Genomic DNA, 26,058 nt, shown 5'->3' on the forward strand with positions numbered 1-26,058 from the left:
TGCGCTACTAAATCCACGGGAAATGCGGTGTTTTTCCGTAACCAACCCGATGTGCAGGTTGGGCTTGAGGTTCCAGGAAATGATTCGGTCGTGAATCCGGTGAAGAATCCACTAAATATAGATGGAAAATGGCGCGTACCATGAGATTATTGACGAGTCATGAGAGAGAGAGAGAGAGAGTCGTTGTTCCTCGAGCGCCAAAAAAACTGGGGAAAGTCGTTAGCTAGCTACTAGGATTGACTGATGTTTCCGTGTTCGAAGCAGTCACGGCACCGGGTTCAGTCCACCGGCTCTTGAAATGCTGCTGCCTGCGAGTGCGAGTGCGAGCTGACCATGCCAAGGCCGCACGCCGCAGCGGGCAGCGCGCGGCAGATGCCGGGCGATCCTGTTCCCGGCCCGCACCAGCTTCCGTACGTGGAAAAAGCAAGCGGTGCATGCTTGGCGCGGCCGACCGCACGACGATCGTCCATCAATTCTGACTTTCTGGAGTCGCGGTGTGCCGGACCTGCCGCGCCGGTGTTGCTGCTGCTGCTGCTGCTGCCTCCTCGGCTTGTGACCGGACTACCGGAGCTGTGGCACCGCGGAATGGGCCCAGTGGCCAATGCGAGAACTGACACGTCTGTCCGAGCGGGCTAACAAGGACTGAAAGGCCCATCAAACTGCAGGCTGCAGGTGGGCCGAACGGTTGTGTAGGTTGGGCTGCTGGCTGAAATTCTAGGGAACGATGTCCCATTGATTTAGGCCTTGTTTACCCCAAAAGCCAAAAACTTTTCAAGATTTTTGTCATATCGAATTTTACGGCACATACGTGGAGCATTAAATATAGATAAAAATAAAAACTAATTTCACAGTTTGCCTGTAAATCGCGAGGCGAATCTTTTAAGCATAGTTACTCCATGATTGGACAATGTTTGTCAAATAAAAATGAAAATGCTACAATGTCATTTTCCCCAAAAAATTTGGAACTAAACAAGGCCTTAGCTACACGCAAACTTCCACTCAAAAAAAAAAGCTACACGCAAACTAAAAGATGTGATTGGTCATGTATTCGCCCACTCACATGATCGAACCACGTTCCACCGTCCAAGGAAAAAGAAGGGTCAAGAATTAGGGTTCTTATTAATCATTTACAGTCCTAGAAGTAGGTTTAGAAAGATGACCACAACCCAATATATGACTAAGGCGTCATAGGCCGGAGTCATGAGTGGCTAGAGAATGGTGGATAGAGCTGGCAGCGGAGATATCACGCCTCAAATAGCTAGGTGAGAGCTTAGAAGAGAGCTAGTGATCTAGAGGAGTATGGAGAGGGGGTGATAGTAGGAGCCGCTGACTACTGGTGGTGGAGGAGGGGAAAGGGCTTCGAAACGGAGCAACCGAGGCGAGATCGGTTGCAAGCGACGTGAGATCCATCGGTGATTATTTTTATCTTCTTTTGAGTTTAAAGAAAACCATGTTGAATCGATAGACTCTATGGATAGATATTTTGTATACTAACATGTTGGGTGATTATTTTTTTATCCTTTTTTAGTTTATAGATGAGCTAAGCTAGAGCACCCTCAACAAGCCAACAAAGGGTTATCTCTGCTCTTTACAAGAGTCCACATCAGCACCTAAGGAGAGAAACAAAGAGAGGAAGAAAGTCGTTGTTACCGTTAGGGCACCCTCAATAGTTAATCTAGCTTGCTACCTCATAGTTTGCCACATTATCTAAGAGCTAATGCAAAAGCTAATTTCTTCAATAAGCTATCTCTTAGGCTATCTCTTTGTTGTGTTTTAATGATTGTATGTAAAGAAAACGTGAGGATAAACTAAACACCATCTCTGGCATCATGTGTGCTGCTAACATCTAGGAGTATACACATCTCATTAATTTTTAAGAGCCGTGAACAAAAATAATTTACTTTGTGAATGAACTTACCTCTATTAGCTCACATCATTCAGCAAGGCTGAGAAACACACAAAAAAATAGTCGGGAACATATTGGGAATGAAAAAAAAGCAATTATTTTGATTTGTTCGATTTGAACGTGTGTCATCTACGAGATTTGGTTTGGATTAGAATCAATTTTGATAGAAAATTGGATCTAAGCAATAAATCACAAAATAACTCTGCCTGTTTGTTTAGCTGATAAACCATGATTGAAAGTATTGTTCGATGATTTGTTAAAAGTATTGTTCGATGATTTGTTATGAAAAAAAAATTACTGAATGACTGACAAATTTGACAGATAAACTCAAATGAACATGCTAAGTTGTGCGAGTCAAATCAAAAGAGAAGGAGCTGATGAGGATAAAGAGAGAAAAAGACGGTTTGATTAAAAAATTGCTCACCAAAATTTTTTCAAGATTCTTCGTCACATCAAATCTTACGGCACATGAAGTATTAAATATAGACGAAAATAAAAACTAATTGCACAGTTTACCTGTAAACCGTGAGATGAATCTTTTAAGCCTAGTTACTCCATGATTGGACAATGTTTGTCAAATAAAAACGAAAGTGCTACATTTCCAATAATCAAAAAGTTTTCAGAACTAAACAAGGCCTAGAGCGTCCTTCACATCAAGCCTCGTTTAGTTCTAAAAAATTCGATAAAATAGACACGGTAGCACTTTCGTTTGTATTTGACAAATATTGTTCAATTATAGACTAATTAGGTTTAAAAGATTCGTTTTGTAAATTACAGTTAAACTGTATAATTAGTTATTTTTTATTTATATTTAATGTTCCATGCATGTGCCGTAAGATTCGATATGACGAGAAATCTGAAAAATTTTCAATTTTTTTTGAACTAAACAAGACCTCCAATAAAACTGACGTGGTAGTAGGTCACACCATCCGATGCACTAATTGTCCAACCACCACACGCTGACATGGTGCGTGCTAGGGGTCGCATAGTTTATTTTTATTTCCAAACTAATCCTTTGATTAATGCAATGTTGCATGCATAGATATGATAAGATATATTTAAGAAAAATGATACCGATACGCTATATATACGCTTAATAATTAAAACAAATATTTGATGCCAAAAGCCACGTTGTTAAGAGCCCATGACAATATGCCGCAACATGAGATATAGTGGCAGTACCCGCACCTACTGTACTAAATATAAAAATATAACCGATAAATTATACTATGCTTAAAAAATACTTGATGCCAAAAGCCATGTTGTTGAAGCAGAAGCCAATATTTAATGCTGAAAGCCTTTTTTTAGATATATTTGATGCCGAAAACCACGTCGTTGAAGCTGAAGCGAAGATGCGGTTGAAGATAAAAAAAAAATTGATAGCTTTCTTATAGTGTGCTAAAAGATAAACTTCACGCCAGAGCCATGTTGTTGAAGCTGAAGCCAAGATACGGCAGTAGGAGATTGTGGCGGCGTCCGCACCTGTTGGAAATTTATAAAAAAAAATCAACTTTCTTACAGATTCTTTATAGTAGAATCCTTACGCTAGCGTAAGCTACACAACAAATTCTTTTTACGAGTTAAAAGAATGTTCGATTGTTATTTGCCCATATGTTGCATTAGGGTCATAATTTTCTTAATTAAACACTGCTGCATGATCGGGCATTAGCACCGGTCGGGAAGGGCCTGTTGCCCCGGTTCCCGAGCCGGTGCTGCCCTTCCGGGACTAAAGGCCCACCCTTTAGTCCCGGTTCGGCCAACCGGTGTTAAAGGGTTTCTTTTTCTTTTTTTTTAATTCACTTCTTCGGTTCTGTTTATTGTTTATATATAATATATAATAATAGGTTTTTCAATACATGTTTTGCTGATACAATAATATATTTATATTACACGCATATTAAGCATATATAAATGAAAATTATAGGCTAAGCTTAATAGTTAAGCTTTGCCTATAATAAAATGAATAGACCACATCAAAAATTAAATAGATATGTAAAAAGCTTTATATATATATAGTTTTATATGTACAAAATTCGTAACACATATATACATAGAGTTTGTTCTCCCAATGTCTACAAACGATACAAATGATCATCGTTGTTTGGTATAAGAGTTTCGTTGCCGTTGAAGTGAAACTCGCCGTTTGGATTGATCACTTGGTCGCGGAGAAATCCTGCTATCGTCTCTTGGATAGCTTTGATTCGGTCTTGTTGTAGGACCTTTTCCCTCAGCCATTCCGTCTTTAATTTGAAATAAATAAAAAAGGTATTAGTTATCTAAGTTATTCAATATAATTCAGGAGATAATGAAAAGAGACATGTAACGTACTCTGAGCGTCTCTGTGGGTGTTTGATTGACTTGTGCCATCATGAATTTGCACACGTAATATGCACATAGATTGTTCCCTCCTTCTTGTCTTAAACACCACTGTACGATGTATATATATATAAAAATATTCATAACCACGACAATAAGAAGGCTAAAAGTTAGCGAAAGTTTGTTAGCTAGTAGAACCTACTTGTGGATGTATTATGTTAAGCGGCGCTTTACATCCACTGAGATGTTCACGGTCAATGAATCTTTCCCAAACCCTATACACAGCCATTGTGGATCGTGAACTAATAATTACAGAGTCATATTATGATATTTTTGTAGCTGAGATCGACATTACGTACCTTTGAATAATGTTTACCATTTGTTGATAATTTTCTTGTGGTTTTCTCATTGAGTCAAAGATTATCAATCGGTTCTTGGGAATTTCAATGACCATGAGTATCCAGTGAAAGCTGTTTACACACACATATATAGGGTCAGTCCTATAATGTAAAATAAAATATGCATGCACTTAATAACTATATAACTCACTCGAAGTTGAAGGGGAAGAGTATTTTTTGTTTTTCTTTTTGGTTTACAAAGAACCTCATAAGATTGGTGCAGATTTCTGTCTCATAATCTGCTGTCCACACTGCCTGCGGAGCCTTGAAAACAATATAAGGGTCAACGAACCCAATACTATTGTCATTTCTCATTCTGAGCTCTCTCATTTGGTGCCTGCATCTCATTTGATCCGCTCTGCCTCCTCATCCTTCTTTCTCTGGCGGCTTCTGTAGGTATCTTGATCGGCTTGGAATGATTGCAGCCACGGAACTGCCCCATAGCCTCTCGTACGCCCACCGTGCTCAGGATTTTCAAGCGCATAGGTGAGTTCATCCTTCTCCCTGTTAGGCCTGAACTCACCAGACTGAACCGCCTCACGTGCACGGACTAGTCTCTCTGCTGCTCTTGAGATTTCTTGGCCCCAAACTAGCGCCCCGGTGTCTGGGTCCACGCTTCCCCCATGACCGTAGAACCAATGCTTGGAGCGCTCGCTCCAATTCTTTGCTAATGTCTCGGGTGTGACCCCCCTAGCAAGCATCTCCTGTTCCATTCGGTCCCACTTGGGAGCAGCACTCTTATAACCACCTGATCCCATATGATGGTGGTATGCCTTTTTACTGGCATTCTCTTTGTTTCTATTGGCTCGTTCCTCGCCCTCTTCTGATGTTTTGTACTGCACAAAGTCATCCCAGAAGGCCCTCAGCTTTACATATTGCTTGAGGTTGAAATCTGGAGTCTCGTTTTTCTTGACATATTTATTGTACAAAGACTTCTTCCAATTCTGGAAGAGTACTGCCATCTTCTTCATAGTCCAGTCATAAATTCGCACCTTTAACTCTTCATCGTTGGTGTCGAAGGTGAAAACGTCTGTGACGGCTTTCCAAACTAACTCCTTGTCACGATCAGAGACAAAACTGATCTCAGGAGCACCTCGCTTCTCTCTCCATTCACGACAACTGATCGGTATTTGATCTCTCACAAGATATCCACAGTGATTAACATATTTATTTGCATGCTCACCAAGTGGTCTGCCTGTAGCTATCTCAAACTCAGAGATTACATAGCGGCCCTCCAACGGCTTCTTTGGTCCTCGTGGAGGTACGCTTCTCCCCGTAGAGGTCGATCCAGAAGGCTACACGTACATATAGAAACAAAAATACTAAATTAATAACCAAGTAATAAGTCTAAAACCTAATGTAAGAGATGCATTATTTATATATGTTTACATTTACATACCTCGCCAGTATTTTCTTCTTGTTGCACGACAAGTTGTTGCTCAGGGGCATTGCCCTCTTGTTGCTCAGGGGCATTGCCCTCTTGTTGCTCAGTACGATTGCCTTGCATGATGTCGTGGTAATCAACGAAGTACTGACTACCGTCGTCGATTATATTTTGAATGGCAGCTTCCATATAATCAGGATCATCATGAGGATGGTCAGCCATTTCTATGTCTGCAACCATACATATATATATATTCTATATAAGATAAGAAATACACTAATACTACTACAAATGAAAGTGTTGGAGTGCTCTAAAAATAATACTAGGATCTTTTAAGCCAAGTAATACATTAATAAAAAAAAGTAGAATAATATATAGTACAAACAAAAATATATACAAAACCCTACTAGAATAAATTTAGTGGCTAAACACTACTAGAACATATATTAGAGACTTATATACTACTACTAGTACTACTACAAATTAAAGTGTTGGAGTGCTTTAAAAATAATACTAGAATCTTTTAAGCCAAGTAATACACTAGAATAAAAACAATACTAGAATAATATAGTACAAACAATAATATTTACAAAACACTAGAAAATAAAATATGATACAAGAATAATATACAACAAATATATACTAAAAAAACTACTACAAATAATATATTAAAAAAATAATACATTCATACATACAAACTATATATATGTGTGTGTATATATGTACAAAAAATAATACATATATACAAAAAATAAAACATACATACATACTATATATATACTACAAATAATATATTAAAAAAATAATACATACATACATACATACATACATACATACATACATACAAACAATTATAATTCATACATACAAACTATATATATGTGTGTGTATATATATGTACAAAAAATAATATACATACATACAAAAAATAATACATATATACAAAAAATAAAACATACATACATACTATATATATATACTAGAATAATATATTAAAAAAATAATATATACATACAAACAATTATAATTCATACATACAAACTATATATATGTGTGTATATATGTACAAAAAAAATATACATACATACAAAAAATATTACATATATATATATATACATATACATAAAAATATATACAAAAAATAATACAACAAATCAAAACACCATATATACATAAAAATATATAAATGTATATATATGTATATGGTGTTTTGATTTGTAGTATTAATTTATGTATATACATAAAAATATATACAAAAAATAATACAACAAATCAAAACACCATATATACATAAAAATACATAAAAATATATATATGTATATGGTGTTTTGATTTGTAGTATTAATTTATGTATATATATGTAATATTTTTTGTATATATATTTCTGGTCTAGCTAGTCTATATAAATACATAATTAATCAATGGCGTTCTCGATCTCTTGTTTGTACTCATCCCACACGCGAACTCCTGGTTTGCTCCATAAAAGTTGAAGTTCCTCAACTAATGGCCTAAGGTAGACATCTATGTCATTGCCAGGTTGCTTCGGTCCTTGGATAAGCACCGGCATCATAATAAACTTCCGCTTCATGCATAGCCATGGAGGAAGGTTGTAGATACATAGAGTAACTGGCCAAGTGCTGTGACTACTGCTCTGCTCACCGAAAGGATTCATACCATCTGTACTTAAGGCGAACCGCAAGTTTCTAGCATCATTTGCAAAATCTGAGAATTCTCTGTCTATCGCTCTCCACTGGGATCCATCGGCAGGGTGTCTCAGCATATTGTCTATCTTACGGTCTTCTTTATGCCACCGCAACAACTTTGCATTGTCCTTATTTCTGAACAGACGTTTTAATCGTGGTATTATAGGAGCATACCACATAACCTTGGCTGGAATTTTCTTCCTATGACGTTCTTCACCCTCAACATCGCCAGGATCATCTCGTCTAATCTTATACCGTGATGCCTTACATACTGGACATGCATCCAAATTCTCGTATTCCTCCCCACGGTAGAGGATGCAGTCATTAGGACATGCGTGTATCTTCTGGATTTCTAATCCCAAAGGGCAGACAACCTGTTTTGCTTCATACGTAGTGGTGGGCAATTCGTTGCCTTTCGGAAGCATCTTTTTTATGATCTTCAATAACTGCCCAAATGCCTTGTCAGATGTACCATTCTTTGCCTTCCATTGCAGCAATTCTAGTGTGGTACCCAGCTTTTTTTGCCCCTCTTCAGCGGTGGGATATAGCGATTTCCTGTGGTCCTCTAGCATGCGCTCGAACTTGGCTTTCTCTTTATCACTTTCACATTCTCTTTGTGCATCACGGATGGCATCACCAAAAGCATCATCGCCCCGATCATCTTCTGCCGCCACCTCTTCTTCATTATCTCCCCCCATTGCAACATCATTGAAGCCACCGTACTGAGCAATAATATTGGCATGGTCCAATTCTTCTTCTTCTTCACCTTCATCCATTATAATCCCGCTTTCTCCATGTTTGGTCCAACAAATATAGTTTGGTACGAAACCAGACTTTAATAAGTGTGAATGAAGAGTTCTTGAGTTAGAATATTCCGTCAAATTCTTGCACACGGCACATGGACAGCACATGAAACCGTCCCTCTTATTTGACTCGGCCACACTTAAGAAATAGTGCACGCCATTAATGAACTCTTCGGAGCGCCGATCGGCATTATACATCCAATTACGTGTTACCATCTGCATTAAAGATAACATATATATTATGAAAACCATGCACACATATAGTTTCTCATCTTATTGCACAACATGTCTAAGATACATAGTTGATTAATTTAGAAAAGCTTGGCTACAACAAATACAATCGCAACTAGCATTAAAAAAAATAAAACTAAAATGCACTTAAGCAACATAATTAGTTCGCGTCCGATCCCAACTATAATAGATAGATCATTCGCTTGATCAACTTCATTGAACTTCTTTCGTCGGCTCACTGCCTCACCACCTTCAGCCTCAACCACCTGTGCAAAAGATTTCTTAATGTGTTCAATGTATTCTTCCTCCCAGTACCAACCTGTACATCCGCCGGTACCGTCCCACTGAAATTAAAAGAGAGAATCAAAAGTTTAATTAATATCATTTAAAAAAATATGCACATATATAAGCAAATGTCTGGAAATAACTCACATTACGATCTGGACACTTGTAGAATATACGACCCTTGTTTACTCCCTCTTTCGACACTTTGTACTCCATCAAAATCTTCTGCCCACACTTGCCACAAGTAATGAGAGGGAGTTCCGGACGGTATCGCTTTTGAACCCGTTGAGAGACGGAAGACCCGGTCACGGTTGCCATCTACTATCCATACTCAATTTTAAAACAATTATAAATTCCACATTTACTAGTAAACATGTATGATACAATGGACATTATATGTAGTAATAAAAATAAATCAAGTGATATTAACAAACCAATTAATTTGAACTATCCTACTTTCTATGATCATAAAAATATACTATAATTCATTCTTGCAAAATATATTAAAACTAGGTCAACCATGAAATATGATATATATATATGGATAATAATTCATGTGAATGATTCAAAATAACAAAGTGGATTTGAGCTAAAAAATGATGGGAACATCACAAGCCAAAAACAACATGAAAAAGATAAGAAAGGCTGAAGTTAGTCACCTCTAAGCGCGAAGAGACGATGACGGAGTCGAAGAAGATCAACGATGGGCGTTGGAGATGAAGAACAAATGAAGAACAAGCAAGAAGAAGCTCCAAGAACAACAATGGTGCTCTCGGTTTCAAATGGGCAGAGGGGAGGAGGGAGCCGGCCTATAAACCGGACCTTTAGCACCGGTTCAGAGCAACAACCGGTGCTAAAGGGTTACCTTTTAGCACCGGTTTGTAACACAAACCGGTGCTAAAGGGTTTGCCTCGGCCCGGGGCTCTGGCCGGTGCTAAAGGGACCCCTTTAGCACCGGTTTGTAATACGAACCGGTGCTAAAGGGTCTCTGCCCCGACAGCACCTGTCAGTAGCCGTTGGGCAGGACCCTTTAGCACCGGTTCATGTTACGAACCGGTGTTAAAGGGGTCTTTAACCCCGGGCCGCAAAATGGCCGAGGTTTTTGGCCATTTTAGGCATCAACCAATGCCTCATTCTGTAGTAGTGAAACCTTAGTAATCTGACGCGGACGTGAAAGCTGCAAGGACTTCGTATCGGACGCAAACACATAGATCTAAGGCCTTGTTCAGTTCGCAAAAATTTTCAAGATTCTCCGTCACATCGAATCTTTGGTCGTATGCATGAAGCATTAAATATAGATGAAAATAAAAACTAACTGCACAGTTTACCTGTAATTTGTGAGATGAATCTTTTGAGCCTAGTTACTCCGTGATTGGATAATGTTTGTCAAATAAAAACGAAATGCTACAGTACCCAAAAACGAAAAATTTTGCGAACTAAACAAGGCCTAAGACTTCGTATCGGACGCAAACACATAGATCTAATCTTCGTATCGTAACTAGGTAGGACGCAAACATATGAGCTCTGAGTGAGGTATGATTTGTATCAGACATGAAGGCGTAAGCAAAGGATCAAGATTTAATATCACCAGATAGATAATGACTTTAGAGTCTGAGCACTTCGTATCGAACGCGGACACATGGATCTGGTCTTCGTATCATAACTGGGTAGGATGCGTACGTGTGAGCTTTGATCGAGTGCAGCGTGATTTGTATCGGACGCGGAGGCCTGAAGAGGGATCAAGATTTAATATCACCAGGTAAATGGTGACTTTAGAGTCCGAGGACTTCATATCGAATGCGGACACGTGGATTTGGTTTTGTATCGTAACTAGGTAGGACAATATGGACATGTGAATTCTGAGTGGAGTATGATCCATATCGGACGCGGATATGTGTGAGTAGGAATTAAGATTTGGTATCACCAAATAGACAACGACTTATCCTTTTAGATGTAGTGAAGTGAAGAGAAGATATTTTTAAAAGTTATCATCGTCTATGTCGAAGGGTCCTGGCCAAAATCTTAGAGCTGCTCCAGTGTTGCTCAATAGTCGAACCTTAAGATGAAAAGACGATCAAAAACACCGGAGCATTCGGACGTTGGTTGTCAATGTTAAATTCGGACCGAAGAGATGAGTCGATCCATCCCAACAAGTATACCTACTGAAATATTGGCGCAGAGGACAAAGAGATGCATGAGCTCGAGCAACCCGTCAATTCTGAATTTTCTATTGTTTTCTTGTGCAATGATCGAAAAAACACTAGGGCCTTGTTTAGTTCCGAAAAGTTTTCGAATTTTGATACTGTAGCATTTTTGTTTGTTTGTGTCAAATATTGTCCAATCATAAACTAGATAGGCTTAAAAGATTCGTTTCGTAAATTAAAGACAAACTGTGCAATTAGTTTTTGTTTTCTTCTATATTTAGTGTTTTATGCATGTGCCACAAGATTTGATGTGACAGAGAATCTTGAAAAGTTTTTAAATTTCGGGATGAACTAAACAAGCCCTAGAGCCTTGGAACCGAACTCCATCTCATCAGACTTTTGTCAGGTTCGAACGAAAAATGACTGGAGCAACCCTTAGTGCACCTGAGGCTGCCTATCTTCTGAGGGCCGAGGCCGTCAAGGCCTTCTTTAGTTTCAAATTTTTTTACAAAATAGATACTTAGTACTTTTATTTATATTTAATAAATATTATCTAATTATAAACTAATTAAACTGAAAATTCGTCTTGCAAATTAAAAATAAATTGTATAATTAGTTATTTATTTTATTTATATTTAATGCTTTATGCATGTGCCGCAGGATTTAATATGACGAAAAATCTAAAAAAATATACATTTTTTTTAAACTAAACAAGGCCCAAGTTAAAATCCCTCGCACCTTTGCCACAGTACCTGCCTTAAAAAAGTATTTGTACTTGTATTGCTGGTAGCTAGCCTCAATCAAGGCTCCGTATGGCATCATAAGATCAGTCTCAATGCATAGTTTCATAGCACAGTTACCAAAACTATAAACTATCGAGCCAGATGAGTTTCATGAGGATGAAATTCCTCTCTCATTTGATGAAACTCCTTCATTTAATGACTCTGCCAAGTCAGCAATTTTACTTATGTGGCACCCTATTTAATGTGCATGACACTTACATGAAACATGTATTGAGACTGGTCTTGTGCAGCTGTGCTGTCAGGACTCAGGATTGATCGATCGCTGTGCATAAATCCAGCACGCCTAGCCCATGTGGACGTGTGGTAGCCGATGCCGATAGCATATACACGCAGATTTGATCCGCTGAAGGAAGCCGCACAAACCAGCTCATCAGAGAAGGACGACGCGACGTAGGCTAGTTATACGCCGGCGAGGAGCAGTGAAGCATCGTACGTATGACAATTAATAATTACTCAACACTTCATTCAATTTTCTCGTGATAAATTTTGAAGGCAAAGGTGTGCCGCAGGTCAACACATGCATGCACATCAGCACCTGCATTGAGTGACTCAGAATTCGCAATTAATGTAGCGAAATTCACAATTTCACGGTATCACTGATTTTTTTCCCACGACCACGCTCAAGGAGTAGTATGTTTTTCATTAAGAGGGTACGGTTACACAACGTAAGCCACGGCTTACGACACTGAAGGAAGAACTGTAAAGAAACTGAAACTCTTCAGCAGCAGCCACGCTGTGGAACAACCTTGCGACGTGCACGGGCGCCCAGATCAGGCCACGTGCATTCGAAACCTGCATGTTTTCACAATTCATTTGAATACCAGCAAACGTGGGCAGCGAGGCTAATTAAACAGAAGCCTCCTATCACTGATCGATAATGCAATAATGTCAACTCTCCAACCACCAACTATACCGCGTCATTGCTCGCGTGTCGATCATTGCACTGCACTGATCGAGATTATTCCATTCCAATAAGCAAAGAGAGCTAGCGAAGCGAGCTACTGACAGTACTGCCACCCACACCCCGGCCAGCCGGCTTGCCTATATATACGCGCACTCGACAGCTCAATGGTACGGTATCCACAGCTTAATTAGGATCGACTGATCTGAGAGAGTAGTACGTGCTGCAGCTCAATCTCGATCGATAATGGTGAAGGGAAGCAAGCACCACGAGCTGGAGGCCGACGACGTCCCGGCGTCCGAGCTGTGGAAGATCTACGGCACGCTCCGCTTCGTGGAGCTGGTCCACGAGCTGCTCCCGCAGGTCCTCCACCAGGTCGAGGTCCTCAGGGGCGACGGCACCGTCGGCACCGTCATCAAGGTCACCTTCCCTCCAGGTGAAAGAGCCCGCCATGCAACAACATCTCTGCATGCATGAATAATTAATCCTGGTGGTGTCGACGGACACGGTAGCTAATTAAACTGTGTTTGCCATGCACGCACGCACTTGTTGCTAGGGAACCCTGGGGTGCAGACCTACAGCGAGGAGTTCGTCAAAATCGACAACGAGAACCGCGTCAAGGAGGCGGCGGTCATCGAAGGCGACCTTCTGACCCTCGGCTTCACCACGTACCTGACCCGTTTCCAGATCATCGACAAGGGCCCCAGCTCTTCGGTGATAGCATCGACGGTCGAGTACGAGTACGACGACGGCCGTCCTGAGCTCGAAGCGGCGGCGTCCACTGCGCCCTTGGCTGCCGCTGCTGAGAGACTTGTCCAGTATGTCAAGGAGCAGATGACGACGACGACGACTGCCCAGGCAACCGCCGCCTGAAACGAAACGAAAATACTCAGAACTGCGACTAGCAGTCTAGCACCGGTTTCTGAGGACGATCGAACAAAATGAACGTGTGATTCTGGTACTGTAAAACTGAGCATGCAAGCTGTTACCATGCATGCCTACCATGTTGCGATCTATCATCTGTGTGTGTCGTTGTCTGGTTACCTCTGGTTTGAATAACGGCATTTTCTAATTTTCCATTCATATCAATTTAGTGACACTTTTCGTTTATACCACCAAACCATATCATTGGCACAATATGTGAACTGGCTTTGCTTCTCGCTTCTATCATCTGTGTGTGTGTGTGTTTTGTCTAGTTACTTCGGTTTTGAATAATGGGAATTTTCTTTTTCTTTTTCGTCATTCATATCACTTGAGTGACACTTTTCGCTTTTTTATATATACCACCAAACCAGCAGGAGATGTATAATAATAATAATAATGTCTACATCTGTACTCTACTGTACTGTATTTTTCATTATCATTGTCCTTTCCTCCTGTTATCAATATATTTGATTGGAGTGTTAATCATTGGTGTGGTTATTGAATTATTGCTTACTGAATCTCTTATGCCTACAGGAGAGCATATTGTACTTGCGTAGGTCAGATGATAATCCACGTGATGTATTATCTTTCTGAATTCTGACGCACACTCTCTGAAGGGGAAAAAAAAGATCCAGCTAACATCATGGAATAGACTATCAGGTAATCACTATTCAACGTAATCCTATAGAAATTCATATATGAAAAAATTGCAGAACTAATGACACCATCCTAACCTGATAGATGTAGATTATGTACTACCTCTTGCTTCTCTGTTGCCGCTGATTCCGTCCATTTCTGTGCACTGAAGTTCCATGCCGTGCTTAGGCCTGATCCAAAGAATCCCATGTGTTCTCAGGCTCAGAGCATAGATGTGGTTAGGTCTTGGAGAATAGAAAGCTAAAAAGTTGTTCTGGCTGCTTCTTTGCTTGACTAAGATGATGATAATGATAGAAGTGAAATGCTGGATAAAAATAGACAGGTGAAAGTGAAATTTGCTTCCTGTTCATGGTTGTCCGTTTTCTAATTTTCTTTGATTGTGTAACTAACATATCATTGCTCACAGCTGCGACCTAGCTGCTGAGCAGCCAACAGGGCTCGCATGATTATGAGATTTATGTGATTCTTGCTATTAACCCAAGGTGTTCCAAGGTCACTACATGTGGTATATAAAACTGCAGTACTTTCATGAATAGCTCATAACATATTTATTGCTACAGCATGTCTAACAATTGTTATGTGCATTTTGGTAAAAAGAAAATGCAGGAGGATCATGAGGCAGAAGAACAGGCACCATAATCTGTCTCTTTGAGGGTGTAAAATGCATAATAAATCAGTTTGATGTTAAACTAACCATAAAATTTTGAAAGCCCAAATTCCTTAGATTTCCTTTGACCAGCTTTGTCGAAGCATGGTTCAGCTTGCCTCATTATTTTCCTGCTCATTTTCCACTTTTTTGTAGCAATTTATCAGTTCACCCCTTTTGCTTTCCTCCATAATTTATTTGAACAAATTGCTACTCCAAGCCAAAAAAACAAAATAAAGAAATAACTAATATTGGAAAACTTCTGTTATATAGAACTTACATGTTATGTGAGGACTTAATAATATCCACAATGAATAATGTTGTATACTACCCCGCAACCCAAAAGGCTTGTCATTTTAGCAAACAAAACTTGTTGGTTTAGCCTACTAAACAAGGAACATTACCCATAGCCCTGTTTAGGACAAACAATACATATTTCACATGGAAATCCTGAAGACTCACAAGCACATACTATTCTGATTCAAACATTCCCACATGAATCAAGAAGCAAGGGGTACCACTATTGCCAAAACAGCAAATACTATTTTTGATTCAAACATTCGAACATGCACCAATCAGCAGAGCGTACCACTATTACTTGCCAAAGAGCAAGTTCATTATGCCGTCGAACACCTGCCCCCGCTTCACAGTGCCGCCACGCACAGCCTCCTCGTCTGGCACGAACCCCTTCCCCTTCATCGTCTCTAGCAGAGCTTTCCCCTCTTCCACTTTCTCCATCCTCAGATACGCCTCGAAGGCGGCCAAATACGTCGCCACATTCGGCCGCATCCCACGGTCGAGCATCTCCACTAGGTACTTGCCGGCTTCCGCACACCGGTTGCTGGCCGCGAGCCCCCTGACAAGCACGGCCAGCGTGTACGCGTTGGGCACGACGCCGGACGCGAGCATGCGGTCGTAGGTGCGCACGGTGTCGCGCCAGTGCGCGGGGCCGGCGTTGGCATAGGCCTCGAGGACGGCGGTGTGGGCGACGACGTCGGGCATGGAGCCCTTATCCTTAATGACTGCGAAGAGCGCGAGAGCTTCGTGGGTGAGCCCGTCCTTGGACAATCCGTCGAACATCTTGATGGCGTAGTCGGTGAGGCCCTCTTTCCGCATCCTGTGGAAGATCTCCTGAAGGTTGGTGGGGTCGGACGGCTCGGCAACGGCGGGCTTCTTGCTGAAGGGGTCGTAGTAGGGGGGAGGCAGTTCATCCTTCTTTGCCGTGGACGGGGGTGGATGTGAGGAGGTGTCAGCGTCGTCGTCGGACCAGTCGAAGGAAACTGGTGAGTTGGTGTTGGGACTCCGGTGGGGAGGTGCGGAAGTGATGGAAGAGAGGAGACGGCTGGTGTTGGATACGGAGGTGGAGGAAACCCCACGCAGGAGGCGGCGAACGGCGGCGGCGGCTGCCATGGGAAAGGTGAGGGGTGAGACTGGTTGAGCAGAGTAGGGCGACACCGTGACAAGGGGTGTAGTCACCGGACACCGGTAGAGTCTGGGTGCTGTTGTACTGTGGTGCCACAATAACTAGGCCTTGTTTAGTTCCCAGAAAATTTTACAAAATTTTTCAGATTCCCCGTCACATCGAATCTTTAGACGCATGCATGGAGTATTTAATATAGACGAAAATAAAAACTAATTACACAGTTTGGTCGAAATTGACGAGTCGAATCTTTTGAGTCTAATTAGTCCATTGGACAATATTTGTCAAATACAAACGAAAATGCTACAGTGTTGATTTTGCAAAATTTTTTGGAACTAAACAAGGCCTTAATAAATAAGTAATACTGAATTTCTTTTTTTGAAATACTGAAGAGAGGTAAATTAAAGCATTTGAGTTTGTCCAACCTGAAATCAGGTTCCTCGGGACATACTCCCTCAATCAAAAAATAGACATAACATATTCTCATTCTGCAGAGAGTTAAAATAAATTCGAATTTGACCAATCTATAAAATATAAGTACTAACATTTGTAAGACCAATAGTACAATATATTATATAACAAATCTATTTTAAAACATAAATCTTAGAACTATTTTATAAATTTAATCAAACATAATATTGATTCTCCTCTTCTTGAAAATAGTTATGTGTGCTCTTTTCGCTTTTCGGACATAAATCAGCATTTGGTCGTTTTAACTCAATTTAAAATTTTGTTAAATACTCAATTCATCCCAAATTGTAAGTCGTTTGACTTTTTTAATATCAAGTTTGACCACTCGTCTTATTCAAAGTTTTGTACAAAATATTATTATTTTTTTGTTGTGTATATGTTTATTAATAAAAGTTCTTCAAGAATGACTTAAATTTGACTATATTTGCACAAATTTTTTGAATAAGACGAGTGGTCAAATTTTGGATAAAAAAAGTCAAACGACTTACAATTTGGGATGGAGGGAGTAATAAATATTGCATCACATGAGCCATTTGAACTACTCCCCCCTCGTGAATACAAGGTATTCAAGCAATTTTAGAATCAAATAAAGAATCTACCAAAAGACTAATTTGTCTATCACTAATTAATTAGTTCAATTTTGGCTTATTTAATTTCCTATCAAGGCATAGCACAAAAAGACATGCATGTGTCGTTTCGGGCAAAAGGGTGTTTAAATAGAAGACATACAAGGATGAAATTTTAATTTTAAATTTTTAAGACAAACAAGCACAAAATGAGATTGAGCAATCCATATATCTTATAGGGATTACTTTTGAAACAAATTTCAGACTTACATATATCTTCTATTTTAGGACAGGCGAGTAGTTATTTTCTAAATATTATTATATACTCTATCTGTACCAAATATATGACACTTTTGACTTTTAGACATCTTGTTTGACCTTTTGTCTTTTTTAATTTTTTCTATAACTATTATTTATTTTGTTATGACATATTTACCAACATAGATACTTTAATAATAATTTATTTATTTATTTATTATGTATATAAAAGACTAAATAAAATAAATGGTCAAATATAATATCTAAAACTAAAACATTAATCTATTTTACTACCTTCGATCCATTTTATCTGGCACATATATTAAGATTCAAATTTTAAAAACTTTGACCAATAATTAGACTAATAATTTTTAATTATTATAATATAACTTTTATATAATTAGATTTATAAAAAAATACTATTTAGTGATTATAAGTTTACGGACATGATGACGGTGTGATTTGCGCTAGATAAAATAGATCGGAGTGTATTACTTAATAATAAAGTAGTGACACGCTCTCACAAAGGCCCAGCTAACCCTCGCGACACCAGCCCATCTCGAAGACTCCAACACGCCTCGGTTGCTGTCGCGTCTCGCAACTTCCTGCGACTCCCCGCGCGAGCGCGACCACGCTCCAGGGCTCGACGGCGCCCGCCGGGCCCCCGTCGGCCGTCGCCCCAGCCGGCGCACCGCATAATCCGCGACCTCCTCCTCCAGCTTCCTCCTCCTCGGTGGTGGTCGGCCGGCAGATCCGCCGCCCAGCAGCCACTTACCCCGGCGCCCCACACGCCCAGAGTCCCAGACCCCCAGCAACCCTGCTGCAGCCTGCAGTGCTGAGCGGCTAGGCGCTACCCGGCCAGTGCCCAGGTCCGGCTCTTTCCCTTGATTTTGCTTAGGTAAGCAAGTTGAACATATTGATTATACTGAATTTGGTGGAAAGAAGGTTTTTTTTTTTCCACGACCATGTTAGCATGTACTATATCGTTAAGAAGGAGTTTTACAGTGGTCAGTGAATAGCGCTGATTGGTCTTGAATGCGAGCGGCACTACAAGAAACATGTAGGTTGTGCTAATATATCCTCGTGTTCATTTGTTGCTTACTAGAATATTTATGCAATTATTAATAACACTTTCCGTGTGTGTATATATTAATTGTACGAATACTCAGAAAGATGGTTTTTTGTTTTTGAATTTGGCATCATTACATGTTCAAATGAACTTGTTCTCAGTTACTAGTGTCAGTATACATGTTTAAAAAGTCCCCAAAATTAGGTATGGTGTTAAGTCATGACAAACTTTGCATAGATATGTAACATGGAAATTAGCCCCTCCCTAGCCTCAAGCCCTCAATCCTGGATCCACCACTGCAGCATGAGAGACACTGACACAAAATTCTTGAAAGTACTCTTGACCTTTGCATACCATGATTCACACAGCTTACTCAAGTTTAAGAAAACACAAACACGCTAATTGAGATGTTATATTCTTAACATGACACTGACTTCTCAAATTTTTGGCCATAAGATCTCATTTTGTTGCGGCCTGGTGCCTGCGACAGTAACAAAAGAAAAGAAAAAACTTGTGGGGTTCTTTGAAATTTACTTAGTTCTTCTGGTTTATAGTGAGATAGGCTGATAGCTCATGACAATGCAAGGGTAGAGAGCCTTCTCCATGAGTTTAACAAGGAATTGTTCATTCTTATAAATAGCTGATTGTTAGACATAACTGATGTCATGGGCATAAAGAGGGGCGCCATAGGGCGCAAGTGTCCTAGTTGGGCCTTAAGCCCATTAGTGTTAATTAGTGTCTCTCTTAGTTATTTGTCTATAGGAATAGTACCATATTGTCTAGGCATAAGAGGTGTTAGTCCTATGTACCTTTTATATTCAGCCCATGAGGCACAATGGAAATCAAGCAATGAATTATGAAGAAACAATTCTAGTCTCCCTCAATCTCTCAAGCTCTTGGCAAAGCATAAGGCCTAGTTATCCCAAAAATACCCACGTTCATAACATGTGGTATCAGATAGAGTCCAGCGATCCTCCTTCATCAGCCGGATCCTCCATAAGCCGAATCCTCCAGCACTTTCGATCCTCCATCAGCCGTTTCAAAAAAAAAAAAAGATACCGGTCCAGATCGCTGCGTCGCCTACCTCATCCATCGTGCCGCGCCGCCATAGCAACGCCACCAGCCGCCGCCGCAGCCCCATCACCACCATCCACCGCCGCCACAATCATCGATCCAGATCCGCCACAACACACCGCCGCTGCCACGCTTTGCCTCGATGGATTTCCCTAAATTTGCGGGGAAATCTGATCCTGTGGGCTTCGTCAACCAGTGCGACTCCTACTTCCGCCGAGAACGCATCATGGAGGAAGAAAAGGTATGGCTGGTTTCCCATAATTTGGAAGATGACGCCCGGGTTTGGTTCCTACAAGTCCAGCACGCTGAAGGCACCCCGGCGTGGCGTCGCTTCACTGAGCTCCTGCACCTGCGCTTCACATCGCCCTCGTGCCCCGACCTGCTCCACCATGTGTCCCCTGCTGCCAACGACACTTCCCGCATCTTTGCTGATATATTCACGCAGCTGGATCGGATCAAGGAGTTGCTCAACGCGAAGGATAAGAAGGACCGTGAATGCCGGGCGGCTGTACGTCTCTAGGCAGCAGCACGGAGACTCCTGGCACGTCGCCGAGCGCAGGCTCTTCGTGCCACAAAAGCATCGAAGGAGCAAGTAACGGTGCGCCTCCAGGCAGCAGTGCGAGGAATGTTTGTCCGTCGCATGGTGCGGCAGATACGCATGCTTCTCAGCTCGACGTTGTCGTACGTGTTCATCCACTCGGACTCGCCGATACGGCCTGCGGCTCCAATTGCAGTGGAGGTCCAAGTATGGGCGTTTCCAGTGCAGCGACCTCGCATCAGCATCCAGCATCAGGCATCAAAGGCTATCTCATTCATCCTTGTGCCTGCCGTGGTGCTAGACACTTTCAGCATAAGAGCCAGCTGCTTCACACTCCACCCTTCAGCCTACAGGAAGCCAGCAGAGGCGCTCTTCCCATGGGATCCAGGTGGACATCCTTGTATTTTAGTATTCAATAAAAAGGGGAAGCCGAGGTGTAAAAGGCTTAACCCTATTTCGCGTCAACTCTCCAGCTCGAGGACGAGCTGGGTCTCCAAGGGCGGGGGAGATGTCATGGGCATAAAGAGGGGCGCCATAGGGCGCAAGTGTCCTAGTTGGGCCTTAAGCCCATTAGTGTTAATTAGTGTCTCTCTTAGTTATTTGTCTATAGGAATAGTACCATATTGTCTAGGCATAAGAGGTGTTATTCCTATGTACCTTTTATATTCAGTCCATGAGGCACAATGGAAATCAAACAATGAATTATGAAGAAACAATTCTAGTCTCCCTCAATCTCTTGGCAAAGCATAAGGCCTAGTTATCCCAAAGCTCTTGGCAAAGCATAAGGCCTAGTTATCCCAAAAATACCCACGTTCATAACAACTGACAAGGTTAGGTCTACGCTGAAAAAATAAGGTGCTAAAAAATTGGCAAACTGTGCTTTGTTAATGGCATCCTATGGTCGACCATACCATATGAATAACAACTTATTATTAACTAGAGTTCTCTACTGACACTGTCATATTCTTTGGGTGTCATTGACGTCTGAATAAATCTCATATCTCCTGCCTGCAATTTCCACAGAAGAAAAGTCTATATATGCACAGACAGAGAATTCACATTGCGGATGCCTCAGCATGGCTAAAACAGAGCTCACCAAAGCAATGAAAGGGAGCCTTAGCCACGAGTTTGAGACTGGACTCCCAGCTGCCGACGTGTGGGAGGTCTATGGAGGTCTCCTTGTTGGGGATCTGATTCCCCAATTGCTTCCTCAAGTGTTCTCAAAGGTTGAACTTGTAGAGGGAGATGGTGGCGTTGGAACTGTTCTGCTTGTCACTTTCCCGCCAGGTTAGAACCTGAAAACATGAGCTTCTTTGAGGTATGATGCGGTCTCAGCTCCAAATAACTTTGCTTTCTTCTGATTCATGTTTGTAGGAACTCCTGGATCAGAAGCTTTCAAAGAAGAGTTCATCAAGGTCGATAATGAAAACTGCATCAAGGAGGTCCTAGTAACTGAAGGAAGCTTTCTAGACCATGGCTTTAAGAAGTACTTGGTACGAATCGAGATCATAGGAAAAGAACAGAAGACATCCACCATAAGATCAACCATTGAATATGAAGTTGATCCAGAGCATGCAAGCAACCCCCCTGTTGTCAGTACCAGTGGTTTAGCTACTATTGCTAAGGCCATCACAGAATATATCAAGAAGAAGAAGAAGGGTTAAGTAAGCTCCCAAGTAATTGACTCTGGAAATAAAAGGATGATAGCACCATGTATATGTTTGATTAATGAAGATTGTAACCACCAATGAACAAATAGAATATATTAATGAACAAAAGATTACCATTTGATCCTTCCATTGCATTTTGTGGAATCTGTGGTCAAGTCAGCATGTATCCAGCATGAGGTGTAATGGTGATGTTAGATTAATATAAGCTCTTGTTCTGAAAAAAAACTAACAGCTAGCCCAAGTTTTTCTTGCAAGATGTTCAGGTCAAGGCCAATTAGTCCGAAATGGCAGCGTATGGTTGACAATACCATATGGCTAAGTTTATTAAACTAGAGTTCTCTGCTGACACTCTTCTGACTTCTCACGTTCCTCGGGTGTCGCAGACATTTCGAGATCTCGATCGGCTATAAAATCTCGTATTCCTCCTGCTTGCAAGTGCAAGTTCCACAGAAGAGGTGTCTGTGATATATAACTCAAATTGGGGATACCTTACCATGTCTACAGAGCTCAAAGCGATGAAAGGGAGCATTTGCCATGAGTTTGAGACCGGGCTCCCCGCTGCCGACGTGTGGGGTGTCTATGGAACTCTCCTTTTTGGGAAATTGATGCCCCAACTGCTTCCTGAAGTGGTCTCAAAGGTTGAACTTTTAGAGGGAGATGGCGGTGCTGGATCAGTCCTGCTTATTACCTTCCCTCCAGGTTAGAACCTGAAAACATATATTCTTTGAGGTATGATAATAAAATGCTGTCTCAGCTCCAACTAATTTTGCTTCCTTTTCTTGTGATTCATGTTGCTAGGAACTCCTGGATCAGAAACTTTCAAAGAAAAGTTCATCAAGGTCGATAATGAAAACTACATCAAGGAGACAATAGTCACTGAAGGAGGCGCTCTAGATCATGGCTTTCAGAAATACATGGTTCGAATCGAGATTATGGGGAAAGAAGACAAGACATCCATCGTAAGATCGACAATGGAATACGAAGTCGATGATGAGCATGCAGACACACCCCCTGTGTTCAGTACCGATGGGTTAGCTACTATTGCTAAGGCCATCACAAAGTATATCAAGGAGCAGAAAGGTTCTGACTTCTGAGGAAGCTCCCAAGTAATTAAACTCTGGGAAGAAGAAATTAAAGGACCATATAGCGTCAATATATCTATTTTTTGGATTACTTCGTGCCTTGTTCGGCACCTATTCTCTCGTTCAGTTAGTTGACTGAGTGATAGCAATTAGAATATGAAACCGTGCTGCGTTCACGCGGGGTGTCCACGTTTGTTTCTTCTTCCGTAGTTGAATCGTGAGTGAGTTTTATAGATGCTTGTTTATTACTCCCTCATTCCAATTTATAAGTAGTTATGTGATTTTTTAGTAGAGATTAAGGTAAGGTGTGGATTAGACTTGATCAAACGTGGGTTGGAAAAAAACTGTCGAGTAAATAAAAATCTTTGGACCGAGTCTAACAAGACGCACTGGCAGGTCGGGTCGAGTCGGACGATTCCTCAGAGTTTTTGCACTTTGGTTTGATTTTTTTTTTGGTTAGTTGAGTCAATGGGTTGAAAACCATGACCTAATGTACTTGCTAAGTCACGTCAGGTGGTCCATGATTAAGGGGATGTTTGGTTGCTAGCCACAATCTACCGCAACTAACTTTAGGCAAGTGTGGCAAGCCACAAAAAGTGTGGCTAACAAATTGGTTGCCACACTTTGCCATGCCTAAAGGAATCTTGCCACACTTTTTAACTCTATGACATGTGGAGCCCAAAAGAATCATGTCTAAACTTAGTTGTGAACCAAACACTTGCCAACTTGGTCAAACTTGTCTAAGGTAAAGTGTGGCAAATTGTGGCTAGCAACCAAACAGCCCCTAAATCTACCAGTGGGATTGCCACTTCTGTCCTTCTGTCATTGAAGTTAGTCACAAGCAATTTGCGGTTTTGCATGTGACAATAAGCACACATATATATCGCTCAACAAAAAGGTGACGGTAAGCACACCACCATAATTTTCAAAAAAGAAATTACATGAAGAACCCCTGTTACATTACATACGTAGACTGACAATTTCAAATTTCTCTTCCGTGCGGGCACAAAGCATCTCATTGCTAGTGCTAGGAAACCATCACCACGACGCGTGATCCATTTCTTCATGTGTGACCACTCGCTCTTAAGCATAGCTCCCCTGCGCCGGCCACACCTAGCCCCACCGCATTTGTACCAAAACTAGAGCTCCCTACATGTGATGACTAAGGCTTTGTTTGGATGTAGTCGTATTCACATCAATCCACATGTGTTGAGGTGGATTGGAGTGGAACTTGAACTAAATTTCACTCCAATCCACACCAACACACATGGATTGAAGTAAATACGACAACATCCAAACAAGGCCTAAGTGAGCTCCTCGAATGTGATCACCCTCCACCAGTTGACCTTCCTCTTGTTCTATAGGTGTAAAATGGGGTGGTTGGATTTGCAATTCATCTCATGGCAGCTAATGTTTTTATAGACCTTAATTGTCTACATATCTAGTGCAAACCACAACCTCCGTAAAAACATGTGCAAACCATAGCAAAAAAGTTGTCTAAATTCATCAAAAAAATCACACATGTAGATGATTTGATGATACACAACATTGTAAAATATCTTGTCCAAACTCAACTTTGTTTGTGAGATATAAAAATAACAAATTTCAAGCCAGAAAGGTGTCCACAGGATTTGCTAGAAATTTGTTATTTTTATATCTCACAAACGAATTCGAGTTTGGATAAGATATTTTACAAGGTTGTGTATCATCATATCATCTACATGTGTGATTTTTTTGGTGAATTTAGATAACTTTTTTGTCATGGTTTGCACAGGTTTTCACGGAGGTTGTGGTTTGCACTAGATATATTCCCTACATGAAGAAGGCTAAGTCTATAACCACAAGGACGCCAACACTCTAATTCAAGATGAAGGTGTGGTGACTCTATTGTTGCAGATATAAATTCTACCTTTGTCTCTTCCTTGATGATTTAAAAATCTTATTGGAAGGTGAATGGTGAGTTAGACATTTTGATCCAAGCGACAAATACAAAATCAAACATGGTCATGGCTAAATAACATCACCATGCTATCAATTCTCATGTGCATTTATATATAAAAAAATGGCTTTGCCAATCCAAATTTTTGTGGATGAAAATCAGAGTAAGTGGCTTATCCATAAATGATTTCTGAATAACGTGTTGGCATGCTGTTGATTCAATATTTTAGAACATCTTGAATCATATATATACACATGAATTCAACGAGAAAGAGTAACAAAAGATTTTTTTCATGAGATCCAACTTTAGTAAAATTCCTATAAAACAAGTCATTTCATATGAATTTTATAGGACTTATAGGTGCCCAATCCTCTCTTGTTCTAAGGGATCGTATAGAATTTATTCAATTTCCTTTTGTCTCAAAAGGAACTTTGTATAGGATGTTGGAAAAAAGATTCCGACATTTTAAACGAGGCTGTAGATGTACTCCCTCCATCCCAAATTGTAAGTCATTCTAAGAATCTTGAAGAGTCAAAACATTTTCACGTTTGACCAAAATTATAGAGTGAAATACTAAGATTTGTAACGTAAAGTGAGTATACTATGAAAATATAATTAAGAAAGAATCTAATGATATTTAGCTGGTATCATAATAATAATTATTTTGTCATATAAATTTGATCAAACTTTGAAAAGTTTAACTCTCCAAGATTTTTGAAATGACTTACAATTTAGGATGGAAGGAGTACATGTGAGAACTGAGAGGCAAGAGTGGGTGGTGCTACAAGACGGTCAGTCAAACGTGAGCGAAGATCCGTGGACGAAAAATCCTAGCGTGACCGGGGATTTCCTCAAATGTCCACACCACTC

General features: G+C 40.6%; 4 protein-coding genes across 10 annotated transcripts; 3 read left to right on the forward strand and 1 right to left on the reverse strand.

Annotated features, from left to right (window-relative positions):
- Positions 12,519-16,616, reverse strand: LOC8060473 (pentatricopeptide repeat-containing protein At4g38150). 5 transcript variants are annotated; one of them, XR_002454174.1, is made up of 4 exons: positions 15,691-16,616; positions 15,150-15,232; positions 14,533-14,625; positions 12,519-12,765 (listed from the first exon to the last, which is right to left on the reverse strand). XR_002454174.1 is itself a non-coding variant. In XM_021463089.1 (2 exons), the coding sequence occupies exon 1, from the start codon at positions 16,509-16,511 to the stop codon at positions 15,696-15,698; it is 816 nt and encodes a 271-aa protein (XP_021318764.1). In that variant the 5' UTR covers positions 16,512-16,616; the 3' UTR covers positions 12,519-12,765; positions 15,691-15,695. The 5 variants fall into 5 exon arrangements, 2 of the variants coding, with proteins under 2 accessions (XP_021318764.1, XP_002448436.1); XR_002454173.1 differs by lacking the exon at positions 15,150-15,232 and having other exon boundaries at positions 14,558-14,625; XR_002454172.1 differs by lacking the exon at positions 15,150-15,232.
- LOC8071091 (S-norcoclaurine synthase) lies at positions 13,031-14,209 on the forward strand. The gene is made up of 2 exons (XM_002446978.2): positions 13,031-13,310; positions 13,431-14,209. The coding sequence occupies exons 1-2, from the start codon at positions 13,121-13,123 to the stop codon at positions 13,745-13,747; spliced, it is 507 nt and encodes a 168-aa protein (XP_002447023.1). The 5' UTR covers positions 13,031-13,120; the 3' UTR covers positions 13,748-14,209.
- LOC8071092 (S-norcoclaurine synthase) lies at positions 18,346-22,367 on the forward strand. Of its 3 annotated transcripts, none has more exons than XM_002446979.2 (3): positions 18,346-18,714; positions 21,521-21,784; positions 21,872-22,367. In XM_002446979.2, exons 2-3 carry the CDS (start codon positions 21,574-21,576, stop codon positions 22,159-22,161), a joined length of 501 nt encoding a protein of 166 aa, XP_002447024.1. In that variant the 5' UTR covers positions 18,346-18,714; positions 21,521-21,573; the 3' UTR covers positions 22,162-22,367. The 3 variants fall into 3 exon arrangements, with proteins under 3 accessions (XP_002447024.1, XP_021319683.1, XP_021319684.1); XM_021464008.1 differs by having other exon boundaries at positions 18,368-18,685; XM_021464009.1 differs by lacking the exon at positions 18,346-18,714 and having other exon boundaries at positions 18,897-21,784.
- LOC8063893 (S-norcoclaurine synthase) lies at positions 22,508-23,537 on the forward strand. The gene is made up of 2 exons (XM_002446980.2): positions 22,508-22,866; positions 22,966-23,537. The coding sequence occupies exons 1-2, from the start codon at positions 22,662-22,664 to the stop codon at positions 23,259-23,261; spliced, it is 501 nt and encodes a 166-aa protein (XP_002447025.1). The 5' UTR covers positions 22,508-22,661; the 3' UTR covers positions 23,262-23,537.

The sequence above is a fragment of the Sorghum bicolor genome, chromosome 6 (assembly GCF_000003195.3).
Source record: "Sorghum bicolor cultivar BTx623 chromosome 6, Sorghum_bicolor_NCBIv3, whole genome shotgun sequence".
Classification (NCBI taxonomy): Eukaryota; Viridiplantae; Streptophyta; class Magnoliopsida; order Poales; family Poaceae; genus Sorghum; species Sorghum bicolor.

Excerpts from the sequence above, each read along its gene's own strand:
- LOC8060473 (XM_021463089.1), bottom strand. The coding sequence starts at position 16,511 with ATGGCAGCCGCCGCCGCCGTTCGCCGCCTCCTGCGTGGGGTTTCCTCC.
- LOC8071091 (XM_002446978.2), top strand. The coding sequence starts at position 13,121 with ATGGTGAAGGGAAGCAAGCACCACGAGCTGGAGGCCGACGACGTCCCG. Across the intron at positions 13,311-13,430 it reads CAAGGTCACCTTCCCTCCAG|GGAACCCTGGGGTGCAGACC; the intron begins GTGAAAGAGCCC and ends ACTTGTTGCTAG.
- LOC8063893 (XM_002446980.2), top strand. The coding sequence starts at position 22,662 with ATGTCTACAGAGCTCAAAGCGATGAAAGGGAGCATTTGCCATGAGTTT. Across the intron at positions 22,867-22,965 it reads GCTTATTACCTTCCCTCCAG|GAACTCCTGGATCAGAAACT; the intron begins GTTAGAACCTGA and ends TCATGTTGCTAG.
- LOC8071092 (XM_002446979.2), top strand. The coding sequence starts at position 21,574 with ATGGCTAAAACAGAGCTCACCAAAGCAATGAAAGGGAGCCTTAGCCAC. Across the intron at positions 21,785-21,871 it reads GCTTGTCACTTTCCCGCCAG|GAACTCCTGGATCAGAAGCT; the intron begins GTTAGAACCTGA and ends TCATGTTTGTAG.